The following is a 23,472-nucleotide window of genomic DNA, read 5'->3' as shown; positions in this document are numbered from 1 at the left end:
AATGCCAGCATATTACAATGTATTATTGTGTCGAATGTTTTTGTCTCTTTCTCCTCATGGTCAGTTCTGGTGCTTCTGCATTTCCGGTTTTTAGATCTGTTCATACGTCCAACTCATTTTTCAGCATTAACAAATTTTTTGTTTCAGTATCTTCAATGAATATGTCAATGTTGTAACATTAAATTCATATCTTCTAATAATATCCTAAGATTACAATACCAACAGCAAATGTAATTTTTTCCCTTACTATCACAAGTGTTGTTTACATGTTTGTAAGCCTGAAATAATGGACTGAACAACTTGAAGTGATATTGTGACGTAACTGCAAAGTTTCTTTGGCATTGGCCGATTGTTTTTTGTGTGCTATTCGTATGTAGTTGGATGTAAATCAATAATAAGTCTTGTTGCAACCCTTGTTCACAGTACGAGCAGCCCTTAGCGGCTCATCGCACAACTATTCATGATGTCGCCTTTCTGGCTTAGATCTTTTTTAATATGTGACTCGTAATTACTGCATCTTTTTCCAGTCAGTACAAACTTTATTTTATTAATGTATTATATACCTAATATGTTTTAGAACAGTTAGTCTAATTCTGAAGACGACACTCATAGTAGCGTCGAAACCTGGTCAATTTTAACTTAATATTTGTGACCAAGGGCTTATTTGTTCTAATATAACTTTGACACGGTCAGTGAGCCTTAGCAGCTATTTTCAAAGTTTTTTTTTTAATAATAAGAATAAATGCTGAAATCTACTTTGTTGCACTAGTTGCTAAATGTGGATACTAAAACAAGAAATTAAAACGGAACCACTGAATAATAAAATGGCAATAATAGAGGATAGTGTGAACATCTGTAACAGATGCGAAAAAAGTGACATCGGAAGACTGAGGAAGAAACGGGCATTGCAACAGCCTGCACCATAGCTAAATACTTAGAGGGCAAGAAGATCCTAAAACATTAGTAGGGGGGTAAGACAGATTCTGAGCCATCTTGTGGGTTGCCTACATAAGGTGCAGGTTTGCCCTGAGTGCATACGTGCCCCTGATGTAGGCAACCCACAAGATGGCTCAGAATCTGTCTTGCCCCCTTACTAACATTATTATGAGAGGTATCTTCAAATTACTGCAACCAACCGCCTTCTGTCTTGTTCTTCAATTCTTTTATTATCCCATTACCAGTTTCTAACCACCTAGCAATTCATCATCAGATGGGACATATTTACTGATTGTCTGCAGCAGTGTGGGTGCCATGTAGCTGTGGCAAGATGTATGGTTTGTTTACGTTTTGTAAAGCAAGTGGAACGTGTACCCTGTAGCTAAGTGTGTAGAGTGCAGTACATTGAACGTCACTGGGAAACATTCATTACGTTTTCCAGAATACTGTGTACACCAGCATACAACAAACGGATACGTTTGTACATCTTGCCACAGCTACAGGACTCCCACACTGCTGCAGACAGTCAATACATATGTACCATCAGATGATAACTCACTAGGCGGTTCGAAACCGGTAATGAAATAATAAAAGAATTCAACAATAAACAAATGGCGATGAGTTGCAATAATTTCAAGATACCTTTATTCATCACTGTGGCAGTGTTGTTCATCCATAATGGATAAAAGCATTATTGTGAAAAATCCAAACCACGGAGTTTCATACAGAAATATTGTACGATCATGTAGGGGAAGTTAATTTTACTCTGCATATAAAGTTGGAACTCAGAATACAAGAATATTTGATCTAAAATTTTACAGTCATCCAAATAATTTAATTTAAGCGTTAGAACGACGAATATTATAACTTTTCCAATAAAAGTTTTTCTTGCTATCATTATCATGTTTTAGTCAGTACTGTAAAAATAATAAAGGCATTGTGTCTGCTATAGTACTACACGTCTATCTTTATCGCCTTGTGGCCTAGGAAAAGTTAATGCATTTAATGTGAGAATAATAGCCCAGTGCCTTACTTGGACAGCTGCCAGGTGTAAGCGAGACGTCATCCAGAGCGATGTCACCCAGGCTGTTGCGACCAACTTTACCAGCAAATATTATCTGTAGTAAGAAATTTTCAACTTCAGTACAATAAATTTTGTGCCATGCTGAACTTTTTTACACTAATAACAGTACATACACTAATATTTTTTTGCAAAATTCATTCTTTTAACATCAAATCATTTCCTATTCGTGATATAGTGCCATTATACCATTCACAAAGCATGTATTTTATACATAATGGATGCAGGTGAACTCCGTGACTCTTCCTTTACAGGGTGTAGAATAATAACCGCAATTAGTCACTAAAGGAGTTGATTTTATTTAACACACAACCCGTTTTGGACTTGTGCCATCTTCAGGCGGTTTACACTCAAGTATACGTTTCCATATTCAGTGTTGGATATCATGGACTAAATAAAAAACAAATAATGTGATAATGACTAAATAGACACAAATGAAACATTTGGAAGTGGCTAAGCAACTTGCAAAATATTACAGCTCTTACGCAAAGCTGGTGTATCCATATCATTTTCACATTGCATTTGTCACACTTTTGTGCAAACATATTTCGTTTTTTATTCGTTAACTGCATATTAGTCACCATCCTAATTATCAGTGCTCCCATATTATGTATTTGACAAAGTAGTATCACTTAAGATATTGGTAACTTCAGACATAATATGGAAGCTCCAATAATTAGCATGGTGACTAATAACGAATAAAAAAACGAAATATTTTTGAACAAAAATATGATAAATGTAATCTGAAAACAATATGGATACTCCAGCTGTATGTAAGTATTGCAACATTTTGCAACAAATGTCGCTTAGCCACTTCCAGATGTTTCATTTGTGACTATTTAGTCAACATCACATTACTTGTTTCTGATTTAAACAATAATGTCAGACACTGAGTGTAGAAACACACACCTGAATGTAAACCACCTGAAGATGGGCAGAAACCCGAAACGGATCATGTGTTGAATAAAATCACCTTTTATTGCGACTGGTAACGAGACCCTATTCACAAAGCAGTTTTTCATAATTTCTGCAAAATACGAAATATTCTCTGAAGACTGGTCGTATTATACGCAATACTTAGTACTGTAAGTCTAACTGGTATAAACTTAATTACTATAAAAGTAGAAAGCGTAATAGATTCTCCTAAATGCGTGAAATTATTTCTTGACTTATTTGTTTCTCCTTGTTCATATTTTTTCGAGATTTTTGCAAGATTTTTATTACAGTTTTTCTTTATAAACATTTACATCTCACCCGTGATAAACTACTGTATTTCTCTTGAATTTGTCACATTAATTACGTCCAGTGCTCACTTCGATTTTGTATGTATGCGGTATTCTTACCGTTTAGTTCGTCTATCACATGAACGGATAAAAACTTCTTACAGGGGTTGTAATGTTAAATCTTCGTCTTATTACAATTTAACACAAAGTAGTTCTTCCAGCTTTATTTAGTCATCATGCAAAAGTTTTACGTTATGGAGTCAATAAATACTGATTCTCGAATCGAATCTCTAAATTAATTTACATTTCAGAGTGCAAAACTGAATCTTACATTATGGAATAGCAAGGAAACATCAAATGTCGAAAAACGAAATGTTTTCCTAAAGAAGAAACAGATCTATAACTTTACATTTCAGATAAACTGCAGCAGTGAGAAAAACATTTTGCACGTCATTTTGCAAACAGCTCTGTGTTGCTCTTGGACGAGTTCGTACCGAATGAAAAAATCATCACAGATTGGTCTGACATATTTCCTGCCATCTACTGAATGAAGGTTACTCATCTAGTTTGATATCTGCATTTACAAAAATCACTGATTGTGGCATAAATTTCTACAAAAGGAAGACATTAAAATTAAGCTGTTTTTGTTTAAAAAAACTAAAAACTTTAAGTAATGACATCCGTACCACTATAAATCTATGATCTCTTTGGTGATTGGCTGCTTACAATAACTATGAAGAACTTTGTTGCACAAGTACGGCTTTTGAAGATTGATGTGACTTTTGAAAAGGGTCGGACAATAGCGGTCACTGATGCTAACGTATTGTTCTGTAATTTATTAATGAAGTATACCTATAGTTATGGATCAAATTTAAGTCCAAAATTGACTGACAGTCTACGAAAGAGAGATCTCAGAAAACATTTCGATTATCGTCATCTTATAGCCTATCTTTCATATACTGAGAATATAAGTCATTCGTGCGTTAACTTGTGCGTGTTGTCGTTCCTTGTCATCTGATCCGATTTGCTAGAAAATCTCCTTCAGTTCCATAATTCTGCTCAGAGCAGCGCCATATAAGGCTTCGTAATAAATGCAAACGAAAAGCAATGAAATGAATCTAATATCTCCCGTAACAGCGGCTAACACCACTTTTCGTAAAAAGAGTTACAGTTACGTGGAGTAAGTATCTAAATCTCACAAAATAAGTCCATTTATGACCATACACTAATCAAATGGTCACTATCATAGGAATGGCGTTCAGAGTCTCATATCTGCTTAAAAAAAATAAATAAATAAAAAGAAACAGTGTTTGGAAGAAAACCTTCACTTCTGTGTATCCCTGCAAATGAAACTCCCAAGATGTATTCATAGAGATCGTCAAATGTTACAGACAATCAACAAAGCCCTTTAGTTAGATATGACCAGCACATTACCCTGGAATCGTGTTCTTCAGAAAACAATGGTCGTTCGAATGCAAGTGAGGTGTCCTATGATCTTACACGAAAATTCAGCTATTTGGATCTTCAGTGAGACTAAAAGGAGACTATTGTTGTTTTGTAACACGTCTTGATAAGAAAATCATAATGACAGGAAAAAGTCCATCAAGTTCTCGTACATATACTACAAAAACCACATTCACTTTCGCAAGCTTCTCATGTTCGTCAAATATGGAAAGATTTTAACTGTTGTACACCTGACATCTTTCTCTTTCCTGACATATTGCGACGTCATTTTTTTTACTGGTATGCAACCTGTTCGACTCATTCTTATTTTCCATGTCTTTTTGACACAGCTCAACTGAGTAGGCAGAGTCTGCCTTTATGTCTTTTACTCGTAGCGACGGAGAGCATTTTGTTTTTCCTCGCCGCACACAAGACGTCGTAGCATCATTTCAGTCTGCATTGAGTAAACCTTTCTGTAATTATTGTTATTTAAAAATATTGCTTATGCAGCCGCTGGTGATTTTGTCCTCATGGCAGTTCCAGATAAAAGGCGCAACACACACATCCTTCGCTCAAGTATCTTCTTCATCAACCTCATCTCACTGCTATGCATAACTGCTGGTCGACTGACTGCTTTGAATACATTAAGTTTGCTCCTAGTGGTCAATTCACTGTCACAAGGGAGTGTGCGACGTTTATTAGCGTTACGTCAGTGGTTCATGAAAGATTCCTACAGGATTTTGGAAAATCAGGCAATTTATGATTGCGTTGCACAAGAGAGCTACCTTGATGTACGCCAGCGCTGGCATGAATGCTTTCTTATGGTCCCTCTGGGCATACTTAAACACATTTACAAAAACCTCTAGATAATACCCAGAGAAATTTTATGCTCTCGGAGGCCGCCCTATTAATGATCGGTGCACACGATCAATGGCTTTCTGGAAATTATTAAATACTAGCTATATATCATGTTTCTTTACACATACCTGTACCATTACCTTTGTTACAATACACACTCTAAAACAAAAGAAACGGGTTCTGTCCCCAGCTGAACGCGCCGATTGGACAAAATTCTTCCACGATATCCTTCAGGAGGACATATAAAAACTCTATCAATCAATGCCAAGCCGAACAACTCTCTGCATAAGGGTCCGAATGGCCCAATCCTTTATTGACTTGCTCAGTTTGTGAAGATATTTCTCTTGAATAAATCATCCGATTTTTCTAAAACTGTAATCATTTATTTGACTGTACATACCTCAGATCTTCAGATCTACCGACTTCTGTCCCATTCGGATAATTTCTTCACGCTTTTTTGGTTTTTCTTTTTTTTGTGTCTTAGAATGTATATTGTGTCTCTGATGCCTTTGCCGAGCTACTGCAAAATTGTTTCCAGCTAGGTTAACAGAGCGAGAAAGACCTTATTTAACACTATTTCCTAGAGCTTTATGCCAACTGAAATAACTTTTACTACTTCGTAATTTCCTCAGTTACACGTCCAAAAAACAAAAGTATGATTGTTATTGTTGTGCTTCTCAGTACATTTTCGTAAATTCTGTTGGGAAAAACTATACGCGCTATAGTTTTCTAACCGTATGTCGTAGAAGTGTGTTCAAAATAAGTTCTTTCTTGGACAATCTGCAGTTCTTGAATATTATACTACTGAACTAGAACATGCCATTTCCCTTTGAGACTACTGGATTACGTGTCGGTTCTCTTTATCACTGAAATTTATCCATATTGGGTACTAGTACGCTGGCACTGATGTTAGTTGTTAGTCACTAACCTTGTATACCGAAACTACAGAGTTTTTACGTAATTAATTTTAAAATTTTAGATTTTTCTAGACTCCGAGCAAGGTCAGCAAGGCCACAGTCGCTACAGCAGACAGAAATGTATGTATTCAGTGAGCTGTTCCGTGATGCAACTTTTCTACAATGGTCAAAAGTTGATAAACTACCTCCACTTTTATGTCTAGATCTTTTTTCAAACAATCAGGCCAATTCGTAGAAATTCAAGGGTAGTTGGTAACTTTTGTACGAGGGTGTTTTGAAAAGTTCTCGGAACGGAATAGAAAAGAAGTCCTTACATCAGTAAAACTTTTTTTATTTTTCAATGTAGTCTCCTTCTAGATTAATGCACTTGATCTAACGATGTTCCAGTGCCTTGACCCCATCTCGAAAATTGGTTTCGTCTAGACCTGCAAAATAGTTGTCAACTCTGGCTATCAAAATAGTTCAAATGGCTCTGAGCACTATGGGACTTAACATCTGAGGTCATAAGTCCCCTAGAACTTAGAACTACTTAAACCTAACTAACCTAAGGACATCACACACATCCATGCCCGAGGCAGGATTCGAACCTGCGACCGTAGCGGTCGCGCGGTTCCAGACTGAAGCGCCTAGAGCCGCTCGGCCATTCCAGCTATCAATTCATCGTCTGAAGTAAATCTTCGTCCACCAAGAAGAATTTTCAGTTTTGGGAAGAGATGGAAATCCAACGGAGCCATATCAAGTGAATAAGGCGGGTGTGGCAACAATTCATGCCTTAGTTCATGCAATTTTGCCGTGACAACTTCACATATGTGCGGGCGCGCAAGAGTCGCGGCACCCATCTTGCACATAATTTTATCATTTGTAATTCTTGTCCGCCCCTGGTAGCTGAATGGTCAGCGTGACAGAATGTCAATCCTAAGGGCCTGGGCTCGATTCCTGGGTGGGTCGGCGATTTTCTCCGCTCAGGGACTGGGTGTTGTGTTGTCCGAATCATCATCATTTCGTCACCATCGACGCGCAAAGTCGCCGAAGTGGCGTCACATCGAAAGACTTGCACCTGGCGAACTGTTTGCCCGACGGGAGGCCCTAGTGACGCGAAATTTCTAATTCTTCAGTTAAAATGTGATATACCATTTCAGATGACATCTGGCAAGCGTGAGCAATATCACGCACTTTCAATTGGTAATCCTCCATGAACATTTTGTACACTTTTGCAATTATTTCTGGAGTAGTGAGTGACACATTTCGGCCCACCACTGCGCGGGTCATCATCTAAGCTCTTCCGACCAAATTTGAATCCATTTGTCCAGTTAGCAACAGTTGAATATGAAGGAGCAGAGTCACCCAGTGTATTCTTGAAATCGGCATGAATGTCCTTTGATTTCATACCTTTCTTTACGAAATACTTAATCACTGCTGAAATCTCGATTTCTTCCATCTTCGCAAATCAGTACTTGGGAACAAAATGGCCCTGAGCATTATGGGACTTAACTTCTAAGGTCATCAGTCCGCTAGAACTTAGAACTACTTAAACCTAACTAACCTAAGGACACCACAGACATCCATGCCCGAGGCAGGATTCGAATCTGCGACCGTAGCGGTCTCGCGGTTCCAGACTGTAGCGCCTAGAACTGCTCGGCCACTCCGGCCGGCTACGCGGGAACAACAACAGAGCCACCTTACCGCCACAGCTCTCTTCCAAGAGCACTGACGTAGCACGTTTTTACAGGCAACAGTCCAATTAATATCACGTGAACAACTCGTTGCGCTAGCGCTGACCTCTCGCGGTGATTCCGAGAACTTTTCAAACCACTCTCGTACATTGATACGAGTCCTATCGGTAACACTAGAACTTTTCGTAAATGATTTAGGTTTCTAAAAACATGTAGATTACTGCTTGCGTAGCGGAGCCTGTAATTCTGAACCTTTTTGTTGCAAAAATGTACTGTGAGTTAGAGAACAAACCGATGTAAGCGACACAAATCACCTTCCAGTCAAACATATGAATTTGGAATACTTAAAACCGAAACTAGTGTAACTGTCAAGAATATTACAGAAGTTATGCACTGTCCAGTCACATTAATGTGACCACCTGTTAAAAGCCTGAATAACAACCTTTTGCAGCGCCGACCTCTGCGAGACGTGAAGGAAGAGACTGGTGAGGTTCTGGAAGGTACATCTACATCTACATCCATACTCCGCAAGCCACCTGACGGTGTGTGGCGGAGGGTATCTTGAGTACATCTATCGGTTCTCCCTTCTATTCCAGTCTCGTATTGGTCGTGGAAAGAAAGATTGTCGGTATACCTCTGTGTGGGCTCTAATCTCTCTGATTTTATCCTCATGGTCTCTTCGCGAGATATACGTAGGAGGGAGCAATATACTGCTTGACTCCTCGGTGAATGTATGTTCTCGAAACTTCAACAAAAGCCCGGACCGAGCTACTGAGCGTCTCTTTTGCAGAGTCTTCCACTGAAGTTTATCTATCATCTCCGTAACGCTTTCACGATTAATAAATGATCCTGTAACGAAGCGCGCTGCTCTCCGTCGGATCTTGTCTATCTCTTCTATCAACCGTATCTGGTACGGATCCCACACCGGTGAGCAGTATTCAAGCAGTGGGCGAACAAGTGTACTGTAGCCTACTTCCTTTGTTTTCGGATTGCATTTCCTTAGGATTCTTCCAATGAATCTCAGTCTGGCATCTACTTTACCGACGATTAATTTTATATGGCCATTCCATTTTAAATCACTCCTAATGCCTACTCCCAGATAATTTATGGAATTAACTGCTTCCAGTTGCTGACCTGCTATATTGTAGCTAAATGATAAGGGATCTTTCTTTCTATGTATTTACAGCACATTACACTTGTCTTCATTGAGATTCAATTGCCATACCCTGCACCATGCGTCAATTCGTTGCAGATCCTTCTGCATTTCAGTACAATTTTCCATTGTTACAACCTCTCGATATACCACAGCATCATCCGCAGAAAGCCTCAGTGAACTTCCGATGTTATCCACAGAGAGGGCTGCGGAGCCAAGCCGACTCCAGTGGCATGGCTAGCTGTGCTGGGTTTCTCGGTGGATGACTCATGGCGCGAACAGCTCGATCGAGATGGCCCCACAGATTCTCGATTGAGTTTAAATCTGGGAAGTTTGGTGGCCAGGGGGTACGGTGAACTAATCCTGATGCTCTCTGACTCACACACGTACACTGCGAGCAGTGTGACGTGTTGCATTGTTCTGGAGGTAGATGCCATCGTGCCGAGGAAAAACACTGTGCGTAGGGGTGGACATGGTCTCCAAGGATAGATACATACTTGTGTTGATCCGTTGTGCCTTCCATAATGACGAGATCACCCACGGAAGACCACGGAAATATTCCCAGACCACAAAGCTCCCTCCTTGATTGCTGTCAGACGTTTTAACGTCGTACACGCCAACGGCCTTCTGTCCGATGAGGCATAAAACGTAATTCACCTGAAAAGGCCACCTGTCGCCAGTCAGTGGACGTCCAGTTGCGATACTGGCGCGCAAATTCCAACCTTCGTCGTTGATGAACAGCAGTCAACATAGGTGTGAACCAGGCGCCTGCTTCAGAGGTCCATACGCAGCGAAGTTCGCTGCATGGTCGTTGGTGAAACGCTGTTGGTAGTACCTTGGTTCATCTGGACGGTCAGTTGTTCCACAGTTCCACGTCCATTCGCCCATACGCATCTTCGCAGCCGTAGTTCACACCTACCATCTATGGCCCGTGGTGCGCCACAGTTGCCTCGGAGCCAGTTTTGAATAGCGCCATTTTGCTACGCACGGTATACGTTGGCCACGGCGGCACGCGAAAAATTTACAAACTTAGTCGTTTCGGAAATGGTTCCACCCTGGAAGATAATGATTATATCTTTCTGGACGTCAGATAAATACACTACTGGCCATTAAAATTGCTACAACAAGAGGAAATGCAGATGATAAACGGGTATTCATTGGACAAATATACTATACTAGAACTGATATGTGATTACATTTTCACGCAACTTGGGTGCATAGATCCTGAGAAATCAGTACCCAGAAGAAACACCTCTGGCCGTAATAATGGCCTTGATACGCCTGGGCATTGAGTCAAACAGAGCTTGGATGGCGTGTACAGGTACAGCTGCCCATGCAGCTTCAAAACGATTCCACAGTTCATCAAGAATAGTGACTTGTATATAGTGACGACCCAGTTGCTCGGCGACCATTGACCAGACGTTTTCAATTGGTGAGAGATCTGGAGAATGTGCTGGCCAGGGCAGCAGACGAACATTTTCTGTAACCAGAAAGGCCCGCACAGGACCTGCAACATGCGGTCGTGCATTATCCTGCTGAAATGTAGGGTTTCGCAGGAATCGAATGAAGGGTAGAGCCACGGGACGTAACACATCTGAAATGTAACGTACACTGCTCAAAGTGCCGTCAATGCGAACAAGAGGTGACCGAGACGTGTAACCCCCATACCATCACGCCGGGTGATACGCCACTATGGCGATGACGAATACACGCTTCCAATGTGCGTTCACCGCGATGTCGCCAGACACGGATGCGACCGTCATGATGCTGTAAACGGAACCTGGATTCATCCGAAAAAATGACGTTTTGCCATTTGTGCACCCAGGTTCGTCGTCGAGTACACCATCGCAGGCGCTCCTGTCTGTGATGCAGCGTCAAGGGTAACCGCAGCCATGGTCGCCGAGCTGATAGTCCATGCTGCTGCAAACGTCGTCGAACTGTTCGTGCAGATGGTTGTTGTCTTGCAAACGTCCCCATCTGTTGACTCAGGTATCGAGACGTGGTGCACGATCCGTTACAGCCATGCGGATAAGATGCCTGTCATCTCGACTGCTAGTGATACGAGGCCATTGGGATCCAGCACGGCGTTCCGTTATTACCCTCCTGATCCCACTGATTCCATATTCTGCTAACAATCATTGGATCTCGACCAACGCGAGCAGCAATGTCGCGATACGATAAACCGCAATCGCGATAGGCTACAATCCGACCTTTATCAAAGTCGGAAACGTGATGGTACGCATTTCTCTTCTTTACACGAGGCATCACAACAACGTTTCACGAGGCAACGCCGGTCAACTGCTGTTTATGTATGAGAAATCGGTTGGAAACTTTCCTCATGTCAGCGCGTTGTAGGTGTCGCCACCTGCGCCAACCTTCTGTGAATACTCTGAAAAGCTAATCGTTTGCATATCACAGCATCTTCTTCCTGTCGGTTAAATTTCGCGTCGGTAGCACGTCATCTTCGTGGTGTAGCAGTTTCATCGGCCAGTAGTGTAGCTACGTTTCCGCATTTCGTCAACGAGTGCACTGTTTCCCGCATCTCTCCGACGCTCGTGATATGTCCTCCAGCGCTTGTGCTGCCACCTGCCGTCAGTGAATGGTTTATTGAACGTTGACGTCTAGCATATGCGGTGGTCAGATTAATGTGACTGGACCGTGTATTAGCTGCAGTGCTGGTAACATTATAGTGAGAGGTTACAGTACCTTGTAAGGATTGAGTGACGAAATGGGAACTTCCGCCTGATACCAGGCATTGCCCGCCTCACCTGACAGGCTCCACAACAGTTTCTCTTGGCCCTCACGTGCGTCGCTGAGAATCACACTTAGCGTTCCGATACCATTCCCGTACATGTGTGTCCAAAATCGAAGGCATTTTGGAGAGTCAGGCCCTATAAGAATAATAGAAAGAGCAAGACTTTGTTAACAGAGAACAAATACATGTCATCGTAATACAGAAAAAAACACTCAACAACTTCAGTATTTAATTCCCCTCACCCTCCTCCCCAACAGTAAAAGTTCAAAATTAAACTCCGTCCGGACAGGCCTTGAAACCCCAACGGTACCGACCGGCCGCCGTGTCATTCTCAGCCCACAGGCGTCACTGGATGCGGATATGGAGGCGCATATGCTCAGAACACCGTTCTCCTGGCCGTTGTTAGTTTCGTGACCGGAGCCGCTACTTCGCAATCAAGTAGTTCCTCAATTGGCCTCACAAGGGCTGAGTGCAACCCGCTTAGTAACAGCGATCGGCAGACCGGACGGTCACCCATCCAAGTTCTAGCCAAGACCTACAGCGCTTAACTTTGGTGATCTGAGGGGAACAGGTGTTACCACTGCGGCAGGGCCGTTAGCACTAGAAATTTATTGTGTTCCATTTTAATAAACCGAGATACTGAAAGATTGTCTGGAACTTATTCTGAGAGTCCATTAATGTAATATAAGACGAAACTATAAAAAAGTGTGTTAATACACTATGATGAATTGTTTGCTATCTACGAGGAGGAACAAGTTCTGTTTACTTTTTGAATAATACCATTTGGATGGGCTTGATGACACTGCTGTTAAGACAATGAACTTGTGTGCTAGAAGAAAGCAGCTGAAATCTATCTGGCTATCCTGACTTGAGCTTCTGTGATTTTTGCAAGTAATTTAAAACATGTAATGGGAAGGTTCCTTTGATAAGGCTTCTTTCCCCTATCTTTTCTCAACTAGGTTAGCTTAAATTTACCCATACCACTGAACGAGGGGGCATTGTTCCATATGGAGCCAAGTGTGAGTGATTTTATCCGATCTCTGCGAACAGAACTAGGAATGTCATGGTTAGATTGTTAATTTCACTATATGGCGCTTGCTGTCTCTTACCCTGGTCAAACAGAGGGATTGTAATCTGCCAGTGAAAGTCACATTCTTCAGTTAGGTCACTTCTAAGGGCACCTTTGGCTGCTTATTCAGCTTGTTTCTCTCCCCTTATCCTCATACGCCTGCCATGTAGCGAAATGCAACCTCTCTCCCCTGCTGTTATGGCAAGAAAATCTTTATAATTTTTGGTCGGACTTGATGGCACTGTTGTTAAGGCAATGAACTGTCATCCTGGAAGAGAGCCATTAAACTGTATCTGGCTATCTTGATTTGAGGAAGAAATGGTGGAAGCGCTCCTAGAAAAGGCATCTCTCCCTTACACGTTTTCAACGAGGTGAGCTTGAAGTTTCCGACAGCGCTATGGGAGAGGGGGGGGGGGATGAAGATGAGTGTGACTTCATCCAATCTCTGTTACCAGTAGCCAGAAGTAGGGATGCCATGTTAGACTGTTAATTTTGTTTTATGAAGCTTGTTGTCCATTAGCACCAGTGCTTCTAACTCCCGTTTCTGCACAACCTGATTAAACAGAGTGACAGCAAATCTGGAATGCACATTCTTCAACTGTATCACTCCTACAGGCAAAACGCCCGGTATATAGCAAAATACAACTCCCCCTCCCCGCTGTTGTAGCAAGACAAGAGTCTTGCATATTCTGGACTATTTTGGCTGCTACAAGAGTGGGGGAGGGATATAAGTAGTGGGATAAGAAAATCGGAGGAGATGTGAAACTGAAACCCTTTGCAACACCTCATCCGCTCATGTGGTTTCCCGATCAGTTATAACTGATATTTCTGTATAAGAGGACAAGAAACCTATTCCGGATAGGGAGAAGAAGCATTTAACTGGGCAATGCTGCCCCAGATCGTACTAGACAGTGCAAGTCTTGTAGTCAAACAGAAAATACTGGCACACAGTACAAGTTTTCGTCTGTAGATCAAGATAGTAGTACAGGTGAAGACAGAGTCGAAGGAACTCAGCAAAATTTACGACTCAACGGTACACAGAGTTTCCAGATACTTTCAAATTAAAAATTACTCAAGATAACGCAGGAACATCTTTAGAAAGGAACTTTCTTAGCGAGAGTGCGGGAAAAGGGGGCGTTGTGCAACAGCAACAAATTATCTGAACTGACTAGTCAGGTGTGTGTATAGGCTACGCCCAGAGAAATGTACTCCGAGCGTAGAACGTTTTGGTGCTGGGCCTGCAGGTCACTCAGAGCTCTGTATATGAGGACAGACGCAGTGGGAACCATTGTCACTAATGCCAGAGGTCCAGTCTTGTCATAGGCACACAGCTGACAGTCATCCAGATATGCTGCCTGCCAAAACACATGCACAACCACTGACCATGTCAGCATGTCAGCAAGCACTGACTGATACACTAAAGCAAACAAGTAAAAGTACATCTGACAATGCTCTGTTTGGCTCACAGTAATAACCAACATCCACCAAAGCAACCCTGAGATGATTACTAACACAGTTGCCATTTTATGTTTTCTTTTGTTTTTAATCTTACAGGAGGAGGCCACGACGTTCGGATCATGGATTAATTTCAAAATTTGTACACCTTTCGTAGGCCATTAAAACAACACAATGTGCAAGTAGTAAGGTGCACTACTCTGGCAATTCCGACAAAATTGCACGAGAAGTTTTACGCGTCGGTTATATAACTGATGTATCTGTGGGTAGGTGATGCATGTTACAGTTCATGGTGATGAAGTGGTTAGCGTTCGAGCTTTGTAAAACGAACGTGTTTATAGCGACGCTTCCACTCCCACTCATTGTTAATTTTCAATGCATATTATTTTCATCACTGGCTATATTATTTAATTTACATGACATTTGAGAAGTAATATAATTCAAAAAACCACGTGTATTTGTACGAAGTTTTAGTGAATTTAGTGTTGTATGACTAATTACTGTTTTTAATTAAATTTAATTATTAGATCAAATATATTTATAATTATCAACAAGTGAGTAAAGAAACGCATAGAGATTTCCGGAAAATGGGTGCTTGTCGTTATTTGCGAAATCCCTTATACATGCAATCTGCTAAGGTATCTGGAATTACTTTGCACCTCGCTTCGAGCTGCAGACACAGAGGCAGTCCCCATTTGGCAGTCAACCTGTGTAGAGATGAGACGTTGCTAATGTAGCAAGAATGAATAGTGTATCTACATTTAATCTACGTGATTACTCTGCTATTCACAGTAAAGTGCCTGGCAGAGGGTTCAATGAACCACCTTCTCTCTACCGTTCCATTCTCGAACGGCACGCGGGAAAAACGAGCACTTAATTTTTTCTGTGCGGGGCCCTGGTTTCTCTTATTTTATCGTGATGATCATTTCTCCATATGCAGGTGGGAGCCAACAGAATTCTTTCGCAATCGGAGGAGAAAACTGGTGATTGTAATTTCATGAGAATATTCCGTCGGAACGAAAAACGCCTTTGTTTTAATGATTGCCACTCCAATTCACGTATCACGGCTGTCACACTATCTCCCCTATTTCGCAATAGCACAAAACGAGCTGCTCTTCTTTGTACTTTTTCGATGTCATCCGTCAGTTCCACCTGATGCGGGTCCCACACCGCACAGCAATACTCCAGAATAGGGCGGACAAGCGTGGTGTAAGCAATCTCTTTAGTAGACCTGTTGCACCTCCTAAGTGTTCTGCCAATGAATCGTAGTCTTTGGTTTGCTCTACCCACAATATTATCTATGTGATCGTTCCAATTTAGGTTATTTGTAATTGTAATCCCTAAGTATTTAATTGAATTTATTGCCTTCAGATTTGTGTGACTTATCGCGTAATCGAAATTTAGCTGATTTCTTTTAGTACTCATGTGAATAACTTCACACTTTTCTTATTCAGGGTCAATTGCCACTTTTCGCACCATACAGATATCTTATCTAAATCATTTTGCAAGTCGTTTTGATCATCTGATGACTTTACAAGACGGTAAATGACAGCATCATCTGCAAACAATCTAAGACGGGTACTCAGATTGTCTCCTATAGACCAGGAACAACAGAATGCCTATAACACTTCCTTGGGGAACGCCGGATATTACTTCTGTTTTACTCGATCACTTTCCGCCTATTACTACGAACTGTGACCTTTCTGACAGGAAATCACGAATCCAGTCGCACAACTGAGGCGATACTCCGTAGGCACGCAGTTAGGTTAGAAGATGCTTGTGAGGAACGGTGTCGAAAGCCTTCTGGAAATCTAAAAATATGGAACCACTTTGGCATCCCCTGTCGATAGAACTTATTACTTCATGAGTATAAGGAGCTAGTTGTGTTTCACAAGAACGATATTTTCTGAAACCGTGCTGACTGTGTGCCAATAAATCGTTTTCTTCGAGGAACTTCATAATGTTCGAATACAGTATGTGTTCCAAAACCCTACTGCAAATCGACGTTAGTGCAAATTTTTTGAATATCACAGAATTTACACTTGGACTACAAACATGAAGGTTTGAGCACGTGTCGAACCATCGCTTCATAAATGTTCGTCTTACGTACCTCGAACGACACCCTCTGGACCACCATGCCTCTAATTTACGCCCCCTACGCACAGATACATCAATTACATGGCGTATAAAACGTCTCTTGCGATTTTCTCGGAATTGCCAGGGTAGTGCACCGTACTACTTGCACATTAAGTTGCTTTAATGGCCTACTACAGGTGTGCAAAGCCTGAAGTAAATCCGTGATCCCAACGTCGTGGCGTTTCTTTGTTAGTGTGTGAATGAAAGACGATAAATGATCAGAATAAGTTCTACAAAGGATAACAGCTATCAGTTTATCTGTGCTCTAGTACGAGATGAAATTACAGTATATCTAATAATATACTTAACTGCATTTCTGCACCTGGCATGCCCAATTCTTTTATTTTATATTGACTTGAGGTGCCACACTCTAGTGCAAATTTTCAGTTGATGCAAGAAATCAATGGAGAACAGTTTCTCGAGTTGGCTAAAGTAAAAATCCATTACCACACAAATTTACTTCAAAGGTGGACTTGGCGAAAAACAAAATTGCCCATTACCGCAAACTGCGCTCACTGTGGAACTCTTAGCAAAATTACTCACTGCAACTTTGTACTCTGTGGAAGTACCCGAACAGATGAATCATGAAGATATGATCAGAAAAAAACATAAAGCAGCCAGTCATACTGTTTTGAGTTATCTGAATACGTGATGTTAAAACTGTAAAGTTCGTGTACAGTACTATGAAAGCCAGATCTAAAATTTACATTCCTAAAATTTGTCAAATTTAAAAGAATTCTGCGGCCTCCTAAGAATCCAAAGTAGTAATTTATTCCAACCCTGAGGTAAAATAGTAGTATCCCCTCTTTACACGAATCCCAAAGTGGCTTGATGGTTTCAGGTCGTTACTAAAGAGTGGTTGGATGGCCAACAGCTAGTTAAACAGAAGCCTGATGTATGGAATATATTTCATATGCTTGTCGCACTGCGAAGAGCTGCCACTCAATGTGACGTTTTGGTTCAGCACCCTTTCACTTAGAGCCTGGGAATGGATGTGGTCGTAAAGGTCCAGTAACCAGCATAATACACTTACGGTGCATTGCATTCAATACGTTCAGGCACGATAGTCTGGCGGACACACACACCATACCCCACAGCTAAATCAAAAGACGCAAAAGTTCTATAAATCAAGATTGGACGGGTTTTGTTTGCTCTGCACGTAGTAACTGTAATGAATTTTTAAATATTAAGTGCTGTTATCGACATTGTTATCAGGTCCCTGGTGTGTGGTAGTCATGTAATCATCTAATCACTAATGAAGCCGAGAAACCACATCATCTCCTGAAAAAACAGGTTGGTCAGAAAGAGTCTGAAAAGCTTGTAAGTTTGTTGCAGGGCAGGTTGTGCTGAGAAATAATTGTTAAGAAAAAATCGATATGTTGCACCGTTTCAGAGTTCATTAGCCAATCACGCCACTGTGCACGCAAATTCAAGCTAGCCGCCAGATATGGTTAGTCTCAGTTCTTCTCATAGCGGAGATGGTAACGCAAGAGACTGCTCAGCCTTTGCTCGGGTTTGATCCTTGCTATCGTCCTATCAAATACACCAAAGTAATAATTGAAAAATGTTTTACACCCCAACAGCAACATTATTTAATAAAGTCTGGCCATAATCACTAGATACCCCAATCCAAATCAACGATAACCGCTTTGCGTTGGACTTCGTGGGTTGGTTTTACCTCGACACCAGTTACCTTCTACACAGCAAACCAAGAGGGAACAAATTTGGCAACATCACTACCGCACTTCGTGGATCTCCATAAATAAATAGTAAATGGGAGCTGCGACTGCCACGGCTCAATTGGAAAACTGTGGAAAAATCTTGCGCCCAAGGTTCTACCTGAGAGCGAGTGTGTAATATAGTACAAGGTCGTAAATCGCACTATCCCGACAAGCTCTAAACTCTCTTCAGTTCACCTAATCCGATCAAGTGAATGCGACATGTGTGCGCAAGAGAATACAACTGGACACAGTTTTGTGTGCCATAAGTTTCGAATAATCTGCGACGCAGCAAGAGACATGCTGCGTTCTATGAACAGTCGCTATGCAACACATCACAGTATCAGACGCCATCATACCACAATGGAATCCCCACCTCAAAACAAAGAAAAATGTTACGACCTGAATTATGGGACACACAATTCACGCAATATTCTCTCTAAAAACGTCTGATAAATTAGATTTGTTGGAACGTTTGTGGAATCAACATGGTAAGGAACAAACACCGAAGAAATATAGCGAAAACTTCAAAAACTTCCTGAAAATATCACTGCAAAAACAAATGGTGATATGGGACTATAACTTATTTGTTCCATTTTTTCTTTTGTGTTTTTTTCCCTTCATCTAATGTGATTTCGTGATCTGTTGTGACGTCTGAAGATCTTATTTGCTCTCCTATGTTCCATGTGCTGACATTCTTTTTTTCGTTACATAACACTTTATTAAAGGCGCACTGATAGAAAAATAGACACAGGAATCTTGCCTCAAGATTGTTGTTGACCTGCTTGGTGTGGTGCACATTCAAATACATGTATGTTTGTATATTCAGGATAGGAGGCTGGTCTACTGAATGAAACTGCCTAAGACTGGGCCTGTAAAACAGGTAGAAGAAACTTCATTTCCTTTATTTAAGGTACATTTTATTTCAAAGCAGGATGTAAACTTTGGAGGTGAAAATGTACTTCGAATGTCTGCTGCCAGTTTATGTTCCTTCTGGCTACATATTTCCGTCAGGAGTCTATTGATTTAGAAGATGTTTATTTTGTTATCTACAGAAAAACGTTTTCGACGAAGTGCTTTGATGATGATTGTTATTTCCGTACAGCGTCCAGCGAATTTTTTATTTTTCCATCTGGCAACCAAGTAACGACCCAGGCTTTAAGCTCTTATAACGGACCGTCGATGCGACCATCTGCTGACAATTGCGTTTTGTCCTTCGTTCTACTATTTTGAATTCAGAAGAACACTATGTTAAGACATTCGTATATAAATTTGCATTATCAAGAAATGAACTTTCTGATCTCGTTACACATCACGCAGGTTTCAGTTTTCAAAAGGAATTCTCGCTTCGGCACATGGACTCTGAGGAACATTTACAGTTTCATTTCATACGCTTTATTTCCTGAATACGTTCTTTATTGCTGTAATGGCGAGAAGATTATGGATCTCCTTTGGTCGTTACATAACATTTTAATCTTACGAGGCTCATGAAAGTAAATATTGTGGGACATTCTAAAACATAAGCTAATGTTATTTTCAACACAAGCTTACATTTTTTTAAATAGACCCCACGTATTATTTTCTTTCGGTAACTCGAAAAATCACAAAAAGAATGGCGTTGGTTTCATCGCAAAATGTCAGCTACATCCCGAGTAATTGTAAAGTGAAGTTGACGCTTGAAATAAACGAAACGCACCGCTATTGCACATCTCGAGATACAAGCGTGAAACACATTACTCGAAATCGCGATGTGATTGACGTACTACGATGCAACACACGCTGTACTTATTGCTATTTACGCTGTTATTAAATGGATACAAACAATACAGATGTCAAGCCACACACCTACGTAGAACTACCTCATGATCTCTATTAGATCCTGGGTCAGTCATTAATTATATTTATCGTGGCCGGTGATATTTGGATCTTCGTTACTGTTATGTACATTCTATTACTGTAGTAAAGATCAATAAAGCACGAACGAGTAAATCATTTTCTTATTTTTCATTGTGTATGACTGGACATCTGTATTGTTTCCAGTCCACTTAATAACAGTGTAAATCGCAATAATTACAGCGTTTGTTGCATCGTAGTACGTCAATCACATCGCGATTACAAGCAACGTACGGTTCGTGCTTGGATCTCAGTACGTGCAATAGCGGCGCATTTCGATTATTTCAAGCATCAAATTAGCTTTACGATTTCTTCGGATGTAATTGGCGTATTGCAATGGAACCAACGCCATTCCTTTTGTGATTTTTCACGTTAGTGATTGCGTAAAAAACAATATGAGGTGCCCATTTAAAAAAAAAAAAACGTAAGTCTGAGTTGAAATTAATATTTGCTTACGTTTTAGAATGTCTCATAGTATTTACTTCCGTGAGCCCTCTCAGGGGGATATATCGCTGTCTTGTTCGGTTTTAGGAAACCAAGCAAAGAACACATTTGGTGACACCGTCCCTGGAGGGCCACTTAAATGTTAATTAACGTGGAAACGGCGCAACGCATAGAATTTTTTCTTTAGAAATTATTTCTCAGCACAATCTGCCCTGCAACACCCTTACAAGCGTTTCAGACTCTTTCTGACCACCTTGTATTAGGCCGCCAAGGAGACAGAAACATGACAGTTTAAAAATTAAGACTGTTTTTAGTGCCCCTTCTGTTAATTCCCTAATTATGAGTAGAGCTATCAAATGATATTACGCCCTCAATTAGTCGAAATTAATTTGATGACATCAGCTGTATTAGGTATAGATCTACAAGCCAATAGTGATATATGAAAATTTGTGCTGGGCCAAGACTCGAAATCGGATTTGCTGCTTTTAGCTATTGTTCGCCTTAATCACTACAACACCGCCTTCATCCTTATTATCTGGGCTCGAGTCCCAGATTTTCATATGTCACTATTGGGTAGTAGATTTATACCTACTATTGCTGATGTCAAGAAATTCATGTTCAGCAAATTAATTTCAAATTATTCCGTTCATCTGTAGATCGTCAATCGTTTCAGTTGTGTCATATGTGCATGTGAGTTTTACAAGCCTAAACGGGACACGACGATAACAACATTGATCTCCGTACCTCGTTGCCTCCTTTTCCCTGCTACAGGAATCCAAGTAATGTTGCGAGCATTAGGTGATGAATTCAGTAGACTGCGATATAAGAATGTAAACAGTGTGATATATTCGATTGTGGATCAGTCTACATCTACATCTACATCTACATCCATACTCCGCAAGCCACCTGACGGTGTGTGGCGGAGGGTACCTGAGTACCTCTATCGGTTCTCACTTCTATTCCAGTCTCGTATTGGTCGTGGAAAGAAGAATTGTCGGTATGCATCTGTGTGGGCTCTAATCTCTCTGATTTTATCCTCATGGTCTCTTCGCGAGATATACGTAGAAGGGAGCAATATACTGCTTGACTCTTCGGTGAAGGTATGTTCTCGAAACTTTAACAAAAGCCCGTACCGAGCTACTGAGCGTCTCTCCTGCAGAGTCTTCCACTGAAGTTTATCTATCATCTCCGTAACGCTTTCGCGCTTACTAAATGATCCTGTAACGAAGTGCGCTGCTCTCCGTTGGATCTTCTCTGTCTCTTCTATCAACCGTATCTGGTACGGATCCCACACTGCTGAGCAGTATTCAAGCAGTGGGCGAACAAGCGTACTGTAACCTACTTCCTTTGTTTTCGGATTGCATTTCCTTAGGATTCTTCCAATGAATCTCAGTCTGGCATCTGCTTTTCCGACGATCAACTTTATATGATCACTTCATTTTAAATCACTCCTAATGCGTACTCCCAGATAATTTATGGAATTAACTGCTTCCAGTTGCTGACCTGCTATTTTGTAGCTAAATGATAGGGGAACTAGCTTTCTATATATTCGCGGCACATTACACTTGTCTACATTGAGATGCAATTGCCATTCCCTGCACCATGCGTCAATTCGGTGCAGATCCTCCTGCATTTCAGTACAATTTTCCATTTTTACAACCTCTGGATACACCACAGCATCATCTGCAAAAAGCCTCAGTGAACTTCCGATGTCATCCACAAGGTCATTTATGTATATTATGAATAGCAACGGTCCTATGAGACTCCCTTGTGGCACACCTGAAATCACTCTTACTTCGGAAGACTTCTCTCCATTGAGAATGACATGCTGCGTTCTGTTATCTAGGAACTCTTCAATCCAATCACACAATTGGTCTGATAGTCCAAATGCTCTTACTTTGTTCATTAAACGACTGTGGGGAACTGTATCGAACGCCTTGCGGAAGTCAAGAAACACGGCATCTACCTTGAAACCCGTGTCTATGGCCCTCTGAGTCTCGTGGACGAATAGCGCGAGCTGGGTTTCACACGGCCGTCTTTTTCGAAACCCATGCTGATTCCTACAGAGTAGATTTCTAGTCTCCAGAAAAGTCATTATACTCGAACATAATACGTGTTCCAAAATTCTACAACTGATCGACGTTAGAGATATATGTCTATAGTTCTGCTCATCTGTTCGACGTCCCTTCTTGAAAACGGGGATGACCTGTGCCCTTTTCCAATCCTTTGGAACGCTACGCTCTTCTAGAGACCTACGGTACACCGCTGCAAGAAGGGGGGCAAGTTCCTTCCCTTACTCTGTGTAAAATCTAACTGGTATCCCATCAGGTCCAGCGGCCTTTACTCTTTCGAGCGATTTTAATTGTTTCTCTATCCCTCTGTCGTCTATTTTGATATCTACCATTTTGTCATGTGTGCGACAATCTAGAGAAGGAACTACAGTGCAGTCTGCCTCTGTGAAACAGCTTTGGAAAAAGACATCTAGTATTTCGGCTTTTAGTCTGTCATCCTCTGTTTCAGTACCATTTTGGTGACAGAGTGTCTGGACATTTTGTTTAGATCCACCTACCGCTTTGACATAAGACCAAAATTTCTTAGGATTTTCTGCCAAGTCAGTACATAGAACTTTACTTTCGAATTCATTGAACGCCTCTCGCATAGCCCTCCTCACACTACATTTCGCTTCGCGTAATTTTTGTTTGTCTGCAATGCTTTGGC

At 41.1% G+C, this 23,472-nt stretch overlaps 1 protein-coding gene across 2 annotated transcripts in view; it reads right to left on the bottom strand.

The window, feature by feature from the left end:
* Positions 1–23,472, bottom strand: part of LOC124555548 (MAM and LDL-receptor class A domain-containing protein 1-like) — a 399,742-nt gene that overhangs the window by 130,423 nt on the left and 245,847 nt on the right. For both annotated transcript variants that reach the window (XM_047129504.1, XM_047129503.1), the window contains exons 9-10: positions 11,991–12,175; positions 1,970–2,054 (exon numbers count right to left, since the gene is read on the bottom strand). In XM_047129504.1, coding sequence (XP_046985460.1) covers positions 1,970–2,054; positions 11,991–12,175 — 270 coding nt within the window. The remainder of the gene's footprint in view (positions 1–1,969; positions 2,055–11,990; positions 12,176–23,472) is intronic.

This window comes from Schistocerca americana, chromosome X (assembly GCF_021461395.2).
Source record: "Schistocerca americana isolate TAMUIC-IGC-003095 chromosome X, iqSchAmer2.1, whole genome shotgun sequence".
NCBI classification, from domain to species: domain Eukaryota; kingdom Metazoa; phylum Arthropoda; class Insecta; order Orthoptera; family Acrididae; genus Schistocerca; species Schistocerca americana.
This window is presented reverse-complemented; position numbering and strand designations above follow the sequence as displayed.